Source organism: Camelina sativa, chromosome 3 (assembly GCF_000633955.1).
Source record: "Camelina sativa cultivar DH55 chromosome 3, Cs, whole genome shotgun sequence".
Classification (NCBI taxonomy): Eukaryota; Viridiplantae; Streptophyta; class Magnoliopsida; order Brassicales; family Brassicaceae; genus Camelina; species Camelina sativa.
This window is the reverse complement of record NC_025687.1, coordinates 5016915-5027539: the sequence shown is the minus strand read 5'-3', so window position 1 is coordinate 5027539 and position 10625 is coordinate 5016915. Positions and strand designations below refer to the sequence as shown.

The 10625-nt window shown below is 37.5% G+C and overlaps 3 protein-coding genes across 4 annotated transcripts in view; 2 read left to right on the top strand and 1 right to left on the bottom strand.

Annotated features, from left to right (window-relative positions):
• LOC104770023 (MLO-like protein 2) overlaps positions 1-2735 on the top strand; it is a 3795-nt gene extending 1060 nt beyond the window's left edge. The window contains exons 3-14 of the mRNA XM_010494376.2: positions 34-281; positions 378-497; positions 605-665; positions 748-911; positions 994-1094; positions 1214-1263; positions 1341-1381; positions 1472-1645; positions 1765-1800; positions 1879-1949; positions 2046-2106; positions 2220-2735. Coding sequence (XP_010492678.1) covers positions 34-281; positions 378-497; positions 605-665; positions 748-911; positions 994-1094; positions 1214-1263; positions 1341-1381; positions 1472-1645; positions 1765-1800; positions 1879-1949; positions 2046-2106; positions 2220-2609 — 1517 coding nt within the window. The 3' untranslated portion in view covers positions 2610-2735. The remainder of the gene's footprint in view (positions 1-33; positions 282-377; positions 498-604; positions 666-747; positions 912-993; positions 1095-1213; positions 1264-1340; positions 1382-1471; positions 1646-1764; positions 1801-1878; positions 1950-2045; positions 2107-2219) is intronic.
• Positions 3503-6870, top strand: LOC104770014 (MLO-like protein 2). Its single transcript, XM_010494365.2, has 13 exons — positions 3503-3920; positions 4178-4235; positions 4332-4603; positions 4699-4815; positions 4899-4959; positions 5037-5200; positions 5272-5366; positions 5452-5501; positions 5589-5803; positions 5911-5946; positions 6035-6102; positions 6197-6257; positions 6349-6870. The coding sequence occupies exons 1-13, from the start codon at positions 3798-3800 to the stop codon at positions 6760-6762; spliced, it is 1734 nt and encodes a 577-aa protein (XP_010492667.1). The 5' UTR covers positions 3503-3797; the 3' UTR covers positions 6763-6870.
• Positions 6971-10625, bottom strand: part of LOC104769994 (G-type lectin S-receptor-like serine/threonine-protein kinase At1g11300) — a 10384-nt gene continuing 6729 nt past the window's right edge. Inside the window, exons 2-8 of one of the 2 annotated variants that reach the window (XM_019243395.1) lie at positions 8555-10618; positions 8365-8472; positions 8096-8274; positions 7819-8029; positions 7496-7733; positions 7284-7413; positions 6971-7199 (exon numbers count right to left, since the gene is read on the bottom strand). In XM_019243395.1, the coding sequence (XP_019098940.1) occupies positions 7083-7199; positions 7284-7413; positions 7496-7733; positions 7819-8029; positions 8096-8274; positions 8365-8472; positions 8555-9842 (2271 nt within the window). In that variant the 5' untranslated portion in view covers positions 9843-10618 and the 3' untranslated portion in view covers positions 6971-7082. Of the gene's footprint in view, positions 7227-7283; positions 7414-7495; positions 7734-7818; positions 8030-8095; positions 8275-8364; positions 8473-8554; positions 10619-10625 lie in introns of both variants that reach the window. The other variant, XM_010494346.2, reaches the window with a different exon arrangement.

Below are 10625 nucleotides of genomic sequence, written 5' to 3'. Positions count from 1 at the left end.
TTGTATCTTCTATTATATTCAAATTTGATTTAGAGCTTATGCTGTTGGGATTCATATCACTACTCCTCACAATTGGACAAACGCCAATCTCAAAAATCTGCATCTCCAAGCATGTTGCATCGACAATGCACCCTTGCAGTGCTGCCCAAGCTGCAAAGATGAAGGCTGCAGAGAAAGAACATGGAGGTGGAGAAAAATCCAGACTTCTTTTTGAGTTAGCTGAATCTTATATCCCTAGACGAAGTTTAGCTACCAAAGGTGACGACAAATGCACAGGGCAGGTAACTTATAATTAATCTCCCATTTATATATATAAATATCATTCTCGGCTTGTTAAACCTATCAAGTTTTGACTGCCGTTGATGGATTTGCTCTAGCCCGGGAAAGTGGCTTTTGTATCTGCTTATGGAATCCACCAGCTGCATATATTCATCTTTGTTCTCGCAGTGGTTCATGTTATTTACTGCATTGTTACTTATGGTCTCGGAAAGTCCAAGGTAACATATTTCTTGTGATTTAATTTCCCGCATGCAGTGGCTAAGGCGAGAATCAAGAGTGTATGCAGAAAGATTATATTATATATTTGTTTCCTTGAGTATTGCAGATGAGGAGGTGGAAGCCGTGGGAGGAGGAAGCAAAGACAATAGAGTATCAGCTTTCCAACGGTATGTAAATATAAAATATGAGTGTTGGACAAAATTTAAATACCGGAATGGGAAGTGAATAATTCTTGTTGTGTTTGTGCAGATCCTGCGAGGTCGAGGTTTGCGAGGGACACAACTTTTGGGAGAAGACATCTCAGTTTCTGGAGCAAGACGAGTATTACACTATGGATCGTGTGTTTTTTCAGACAGTTCTTTGGATCTATCACCAAAGTTGATTACTTAACACTAAGACATGGTTTTATCACGGTAAGGAATTTATTATTTTTTATCTAATGTTTTATTATATTACTCATGTCGCAAGACAAATAATCTTGACTAAACTTTATAGGCGCATTTCGCTCCACGTAACCAATCAATTATTACCTACGATTTCCGCAAGCATATTCAGAGAACATTAGAGGAAGACTTCAAAACCGTTGTTGAAATCAGGTTTGGAATCTAATTTAGATATTTGCATAACTGTATATATAGAATCAGTTTTTTTTTTTGTATAGTCTGAGCAAAGCCAATTTCGATATTTTGTCTTAACGTTTTCCAACTTTATGCAGTCCGGTTATCTGGTTTGCCGCTGTGCTATTCCTCTTGACCAATTCAACTGGTAACGTTCATTGCTTACCGCAAAAATTACATCTTAGCTGTATCAATAGTCTGACATCGGTTTGTTCTTTGAAACAGGATTACATTCTTACCTCTGGTTACCATTCATTCCACTAGTCGTAAGTACAATTAATATACCGATAAACAAACATTTTCTTCGGTTTTGTCTCTTTTGCCGCCAGTTTTTAACAGAATGAATATAACTTCAGGTAAGTCTAATCGCCGGAACAAAGCTTCAAGTCATAATAACAAAAATGGGTCTAAGAACCCAACAGAAAGACGATATGGTGAGAGGCGCCCCAGTGGTTCAGCCTGGTGATGACCTCTTCTGGTTTAACAACCCACGTTTCTTTCTTTTCCTTATCCACTTGGTCCTTTTTACGGTACAATATACTTTATCCTTCACCACTCGTTTATTCTCTTTCGTTTTTTTTACTGCTCCTATCAGTAGAATAATCTCATGAGTACATACGTACCAATTCAAAATTTCTTCACTTTGCAGAATGCATTTCAACTAGCCTTCTTCGCCTGGAGTACTGTAAGCGAGCCATTTCATTTTCTTTACAAACGTTGCTGTTTCATGCCATACTAGTTTATAAATCTTGGATATTTGCAGTTTGAATTCGGCCTCAAGAATTGTTTCCATGATGAAAGCATTCCAAATGTGGTCATTAGACTTTTAGTTGGGTAAGTTAACATAATCTTGACTATTGATTGTGAGAATTTGTCCTTTTAAGACAAAGTACAATAACCCTTTTCCCCTTTCTTTTATAAATCTTGCAGAGCTTTTGTACAGATACTTTGCAGCTATGTGACTCTTCCACTCTATGCGCTAGTTACTCACGTACGTAGTACACGAACCTTATAGTGTTACGTCCATACCAGATCTTGGATAGATGCATGATTTTTTTGTTTTTTTTTTGGCATTGTGTTTGATAAAAATTAAAATGTGTGTAGATGGGTAGTCAACTGAAGCCAACAGTATTCAATGAAGAAGTAGCCACGGCATTAGAGAAGTGGCATCACACGGCGAAGGACCAGACTAAACACGGAAAACACTCGGAATCAAACACACCTTTCGCTAGCCGTCCAGCCACACCATTACATGAATCATCTTCAAGCCATCTCCTTCACAATGTCAATAAACAGAGCGTTGGAAGTCACCCAAGTTCTCAAGAACACGACCACTCTTGGGATCCTGAGTCTCAACACCAAGAAGCTGAAACTTCCACACATAATCCTCTTGCCCATGAAAGCTCAGAGAAAAAGAAGCCGGTTCTCTCATCTTCAGAACTTCCTCCTGTGAGGACTAGCAAAAGCTTCAGCAATTCTTCTTTTAAGAAATGATGATTCTTGATATCAGTGGGAATTATAATAATGTTTCTATTAATTAATCATTGTTGCATGCATCTGTTCATCATATCTGTACAAGCTGTTTTCGAATATATATTTTATAAGACTCTTGTATAATAATTGACTACCAAAATTAAATTAAAATCTAGGAGATATATATATATGTTAATTAACAACAAGAAGAAGAAAAAAAAGAAATTAACTAACCCACGTCAATTGTAAACTTCTAACAGAAATTTGTTAAGAGATCAAATGTTGCTTTCATAAAATAATTTGTGGCCGACTTATCTTATTTCAACGAGTATGATAATTCTTTTTTGTCGTCTAACGAGTAAGCTTATTTATTTATATATCCCTTTATTATTTATTTTATATTAGATAGAACAACAAACAAGTTGAAAACAAGCAGTCAGAAAAAAAAAATTAAAAAAAAGGACGAACTTTCCAACGAGAGATCTCATTATGGTATGTCTTTCAACTCAAGTGGCCATTTCATATATACATATATAGCTTTTATACAATCTAAAGTAAACAAAATTTGAACAAAATTAAATTCAAATTCAAAATTTGCTTATTCGTCGTTCTTACAAACATCTTTCTCTAAAATTTTTTTACAACAAATAACAAAAACCGAGTTAAACAAGCGACAAATTATAGATTATTAAAAATAGAATTAAAACATTATTTTGACGGCCATAGACATCAAAAGTAGTTGAGAAATGTTTAAAAACAAAAAAAACAAAAAGACTTGAAAGTACTTGAGAAGTCGTCACATGTGGGAATAATACGAAAGTCAAAACGTTGAACGATTCTTCTCCAAAAGACGAACGAACGACGTAGTATACTACTAGTATTCTAATACATATAGACGAAGCCTTTCGTTTACAGTCTCTCATTACGGGTCTTATCTTCTCCCTTCCCCCTTTCCTCTTTCGCCTTCTCTCATTCCTCTCTCTCTCTCTATATATATATTACGACACAAATGTGCTTTTCGTAACTTGCGTTTGCGTAGTAATTTAAAACTGAGAGCAAAGGAAGAAGAACACGAAATCTCTGTCTCTTCTCGTGTTTTGTTTCTTTACTTCTTTTGTTAAAAAAACAAAAAAAAAAAAGACAAGATCTTTGGAAAGAAAGAGAAGAGTCATTTAGGGGGTTTTGCTTTTGCTTTGGATTAAAGCTCTAATGGCGAATCAAGTAAAAGAGCGGACTTTAGAAGAGACCTCTACTTGGGCAGTAGCTGTTGTTTGCTTCGTCTTACTATTCATTTCGATTGTCCTCGAAAAATCTATTCACAAAATTGGAACCGTAAGTCGTCCCCTTTAGATTTAGTCCTTATTTCAAGATTCCTCTGTTTCGTGTTCTTGCTCTGTTTTTTCTCTCTTATAAGCTCTTCTTCCTCTGTTTTTTGTGTTCTTGATCTGCTTACTGCTCTGTTTCTATGTCTTCTTCTTTGGTTAATGCTCTCTTTTTCATTTTGTTTACTTCTTCTCCCATCACTATCATTACTAAATATGTGAATAATTAAAATCTCTGCCCATTTATTTTTTTATATACCTAAACAGTGGTTTAAAAAGAAGCACAAGAAGGCTTTATTTGAAGCTCTTGAAAAGGTCAAAGCAGGTAACTAGAAAAAACTAATCTTTTTTTCTACTTAACTAACTTCATCCATTATTAACAAGCTACTTATATATTTCCTATACTTAAAACTTGATTCAGAGCTTATGCTGTTGGGATTCATATCACTACTCCTCACAATTGGACAAACACCAATCTCAAATATCTGCATCTCCAAGAATGTTGCATCGACAATGCACCCTTGCAGCGCCGAGGCTGAAGCTAGAAAATACCACAAGAAAGACACCGGAAAGAAAGAAGATGGTGATGGTGATGGAGATAAACCCGTTCATAGACTTCTTCTTGAGTTAGCTGAATCTTATATCCCTAGACGAAGTTTAGCCACCAAAGGTTATGACAAATGTGCAGAGAAGGTAACTAACAACAATATCTATCTCCTATACATATGCAAATCATTCTTGGCTTGTAAAACGGATAGATTTTGATTGCAATTGATAAATCTTCTCAGGGGAAAGTGGCTTTTGTATCTGCTTATGGGATCCACCAGCTGCATATTTTCATCTTTGTGCTCGCCGTGGTTCATGTTATTTACTGCATTGTTACTTATGCTCTCGGAAAGACTAAGGTAACATTTCTTGTGAGTTTCGCCTTGCCTAAGGCGAGAATCAAGAAAGATTATTTATATATTTGCTTTCTTGAGTATTGCAGATGAGGAGGTGGAAGTCATGGGAGGAGGAGACTAAGACAATAGAGTATCAGTATTCCAACGGTATGTGAATCAGAGTAGTCGACAGAAATTAAAAGACCGAAATGGGAAATTTACAGTGAATCATTCTTGTTATGCAGATCCTGAGAGGTTCAGGTTTGCAAGGGACACATCTTTTGGGAGAAGACATCTCAGTTTCTGGAGCAAGACGAGTATAACACTATGGATTGTGTGTTTTTTCAGACAGTTCTATGGATCTGTCACCAAAGTTGATTACTTAGCACTAAGACATGGTTTCATCATGGTAAGGAATTTATTCTTTTCCCCTTATAACACTTATCTTTCAAGACAATGTTCTAACTACATTTTTTTCAGGCACATTTGGCTCACGGGAGCGAATCAAGATTCGATTTCCGCAAGTATATTCAGAGATCCTTAGAGGAAGACTTCAAAACTGTTGTTGAAATCAGGTTTGGAACTAACCATGATTTTCTTTATAGTCTGAGAAAAGCCAATTTGGATATTTTGTATTAATCTTTTGCCACCTTTATGCAGTCCGGTTATTTGGTTTGTCGCCGTGCTATTCCTCTTGACCAATACAAATGGTAAATGTTGATTGCTTACTGTGCAAATTAGGCCTTAGCTGCATCAATATATGCACAAAACCTGACATCGGTTCTCTTTTGAAACAGGACTACGTTCTTACCTTTGGTTACCATTTATTCCACTAGTCGTAATTCTAATCGTTGGAACAAAGCTTCAAGTCATAATAACCAAATTGGGTCTAAGAATCCAAGAGAAAGGTGATGTGGTGAGAGGCGCCCCGGTGGTTCAGCCTGGTGATGACCTCTTCTGGTTTGGCAAGCCACGTTTCATTCTTTTCCTTATCCACTTGGTCCTTTTTACGGTACAATACTATATCCTTCACCTCTCGTTTCTTCTCTTTCGGTTTTTTTTCTCATAACAGTAGAATTATTATTAACTCATGAGAACCAATTCCTTTTCACTTTGCAGAATGCATTTCAACTTGCCTTTTTTGCCTGGAGTACGGTAAGCGAGCCATTTCATTCTCTTTACGAACATTGCTGTTGTTTCAGGCCATACTAATTGTTATGTCATAAATTTTTCCTATTTGCAGTATGAATTTAATCTCAAGAATTGTTTCCATGAAAGCAATGCAGATGTGGTCATTAGAATTGTAGTTGGGTAAGCTTACATAATCTTGACTGTTGATTCTGAGAATTAGTCCTTTGACTGACAAAGTATAATAACATTTTCCCCTATTTTACAAATCTTGCAGAGTTGTTGTGCAGATACTTTGCAGCTATGTGACTCTTCCACTCTATGCACTTGTTACTCAGGTACTAAACAACATTGAGTGTGACAGAACCAGATTTTGGATATATGATCTTTTAGTTTTTTTGACATTGTGTATATGAAAAATGTGTGTAGATGGGTACTAAAATGAAGCCAACGGTATTTAACGAAAGAGTAGCCACGGCATTAAAGAAGTGGCATCACACAGCAAAGGACCAGACTAAACACGGAAGACACTCGGGATCAAACACACCTTTCTCTAGCCGTCCAACCACACCAACACATGGCTCATCTCCAATCCATCTCCTTCATAATTTCAATAACCGTAGCGTTGAAAGTTACCCAGCTTCTCCTTCTCCTAGATACTCTGGTCATGGTCATCATGAACACCAATTTTGGGATCCTGAGTCTCAACACCAAGAAGCTGAAACTTCCACACGTCATTCTCTTTCGCATGAACGCTCAGAAAAGAAGCCGGCTCTTACATCTGTGGAACTTCCTCCAATAAGGACTAGCAAAAGCTTAAGAGATTTTTCTTTCAAGAGATGAGCATTCTTGATTTTTATTTATGATTTAGTACAGTGGGAATTTGTTGTATGAACAGAAATGTCTTGTCCATTACCATCTATAAAGATAGATGATATATTTCTCTGGCAATGCTTAAGACTTCCACGAAATTACACAGTACATTTTGGTTCTGCAGGTTCTAACGTCCTGAGACATCAGTGATGGTGACGTTGTTGGTAGAGNTAAACTCTGATCTCTTTTCTTCATGACAATACTTCGTGCCAGAAGGACACAAACTGCCAAAACAGTAATACCGCCTGCCAACGATGTACCAATCAAAATTGGTCTCCTGTCCTGTGTTTCTATTGAGAATTGGAAAGAATTAGCAGAATTAGTAAAACTACAATCACACTAAAGTAGTAATATGAGAGAAGTCTACTTAACTGAATTCTNCCCCCTTTGTTCCAGATTGACCATATCTATTAAAAAACAGATAGAGAAGCTTTCTGGCTTGAGAAGCATAAGAGAGTTGAATGTAACTTAGTAGACTTAGGTAGACTTACATAGGGTAATAGAGTTGAATGTGAGTTTCTTCTTCCACTGACAATCTCTAAGAGTATCACTCCTAAGCCGAAAACATCAGATTTCTCTGAAAACAGTCCTCCCATTGCATACTCAGGTGCCATATAGCCACTGCAGGATGTAACATCAGGTACATTTACCTTCATGGGAAAAAAAAAGGAATGTAACATATGGTTAGAATGGCGTAACTTACTATGTTCCAACGACCCGTTGAGTGTTTCCTTCATCTTCATTCCCTAGGAAAATCTTGGCCAACCCGAAATCGGATATTTTCGGAATCAGATTTTCATCTAACAAGATGTTACTAGCTTTCAGATCTCTGTGAATGATTATCAGCCTAGAATCCCTGTGAAGGTACAGGAGACCTCTACTTATTCCATTGATTATGTTAAACCTTGTCTTCCAATCAAGAAGTTTTGCTTGCCTTGGATCTGAACCAAATTAGCTTATGTTATTTGACCTGGTGATAACATTGAAACAGAGTTTGAAAACAAAAAAACAATACTTATAAATTACCAAATATATAAAAGTCTAAGCTTTTCTTTGGCATGAACTCATAGACTAACATCCTTTCTTCTCCTGCAATGCAGCAGCCAAGCAATTTCACCAGATTTCGATGTTGCAACTTGGAAATCACAACTACTTCAGTAACAAGTTCCTCAAGCCCTTGTCCTGATGCTTGTGACAGTCTCTTCACAGCAATTTCTTGCCCTTCTTGTAACTTACCCTGCAACAAAAAATATGTCAGCAGAAATTCTTGTTTCTTGTTTTCATAATCCTTAGTCATACTCACTTTGAAAACAGGACCAAAACCTCCTTGTCCGAGCTTATTTTTAAGAGAGAAGTTATCAGTTGCTGCAGCTAACACTTGAAACTCAAACAATGGTAGCTCTTTCAACTTTTCTTTATTACCACCAGCTAAAGCTTCCACTCTTTTAAACATTTTCTCTGCATCTGTTCCTTTCTTTTTCACTGAGACCGAAACCAAAGGTTTTATTAGAGTTTAAAACTAAAACTATTAAACGGTTAATCAGAAGCAAACATAAGGACATAAACTCTGATCTCTTTTCTTCATGACAATACTTCGTGCCAGAAGGACACAAACTGCCAAAACAGTAATACCGCCTGCCAACGATGTACCAATCAAAATTGGTCTCCTGTCCTGTGTTTCTATTGAGAATTGGAAAGAATTAGCAGAATTAGTAAAACTACAATCACACTAAAGTAGTAATATGAGAGAAGTCTACTTAACTGAATTCTGAATGTGCAAGACGGATAGAAAGATCCATTCCACGAGCATCCAACTCCTGTGAATCAACTAAGCTTCCATTCCAAATCATACAGCCATATCCTAAGCCATGAGCAAAAGCTATACAAGAACATGTCTGCAAACAAGTCTTTAAGCATTCTGGTTCGCTGAATTCAGATCTGCTTGCAAAGTCAGGCAATTTCATTCGCTGCAGCGTGAAAAACCAATCAGCACTCCCATTATTGTTCTGTCTTTCACACTGCAAAATGACCTTTCTTACGCATCCACCAGTCCAGTTTCCATTGTTCCACTCTCTAAGGTTCTTTGGCTTAAACCCTCTAATGCAAGAACAAAGCGGGCTTTTTCGATGATTGCAAGACGCAAAATGGCCACATCGGCTGTGAATGTCATACTCGTTTGCCGGAACTTGCGATCCGACCGTCCAGTTTCTTCTAGCCTCACTCCAATCTCTCCGGATCACATATCCTCTGTAATCCATGTAGAAGTTTCTCAAAGTTGAATCATTAGCATATGACATGGTGACTGATCCATTGCTGTCATCACTAACTATGAATCTATAAAGAAAGACCCCCGGATATACATCTGGTATACCATTAAACATCTGGCCGTTCCACGAGCCACTTCGCCACACTGTAGCATTGTTGTTATTATTGTTAAAAATAAAGAGCTCAGGACATGCAGCAAGAACGAGTGCAGCAGTGTAGTTCCCCGGCGACGGATCTGAAGGGTTTCTCCAAGAAGTTATCATGGCGTTTCCTCCTCCGGTTCTTTCGTTTATCCCAACCAACATATTTGGCAACCAAGAATCAGTAGGATACTTGAAGCTCTCCCAAAGATACGCATCTGTATTCACCTCTTTTAGCACGAGGTTCCCTGAATCCAAAAGCTCAGCGACAGTAGAATTGGCACGGATTCGAGTAAAGACGTTAGTTGACCACAGAACACGCCTCTGACCATCAGTAACAACGACATTTCCATCTTCAGATACCGAAATAACTCCAGAGGAGTCATTGATCGGTTTATCTTTGTTAGCAACCCATATCACAGTTTGTATAAAAATTCTGTTATACCATATACCAGCATATCGACTTTTGGAATTAATAGGACTGAAGAAACCAAACCTGAACGTGCGGAAGCTGGAGACTATAGTCTCAGAGTCATTGAGCTTTCCCGAAAAGAAAGCTCTTTCATGAGCTAGAGAGACACTTAAGAAGAAGCAAGACAGTGCAAGAACAAGAACAAAACAAGTCAAGCTCTGATGAAGTCCCATATCTTTAGTTCTGTCCACTCAAGAACAGAAACTTCCTACTTTTGGATAAAGCTTTGTGTAATATCGTTTACAAAAAATAGCCAAACTCAACAAAGATCTAAATAGCAAGAGCTCAGCATTGAATGTAGCATTTAACACTGGTAGCTGATGGTGTGGTGAGAATTAAATTCTCAAGAGAAAAATCCAAATACTGAAATACTGAAAGGTAAGTCAAGTGGAACTGTTCAGAAAAGAAGCAAATACCTCCTACAAGGACTAACTAAAGCTTAAGAGATTTTTACATATTTGATTTCGTACAGACGTACAGTGAGAATTCGTTTCAGAGTTTTTTTTTGACATCATGAAACAGAGCTTTTGTACATTACTAGAGCTATGAGACATAGCTCTCTCTATAGATAGATGATATATTCTCTGGCAATGCTTAAAGAGCTTTGAGAATTACACATATAGTTTGGTTTCTGCAGGTTCTAACGCCCTGTGACATCGGTAATAGTGACATTGTTAATAGAGGCGTGAGGGTCACTGTTCTCGGAGGACTCAGCTTCTGGAACACCGTTCCTAGATATAAAAGCAGGTTGTTTCGGTTCTGGAATGTCTACAATCTCGCTGCTGAGCATAGAACACACTGTAGAAACACTTGGCCTATCATTAGCAGCTTCTTGAACACACAAAAGCCCAATGTGAACGCATTTGCGTATTTCTTTCTCATAGAGTTGGTCAAAGATCTCAGGATCTACCAGACCATTAATCTCACCTTCGTTCCAAATTGACCATACCTATAAA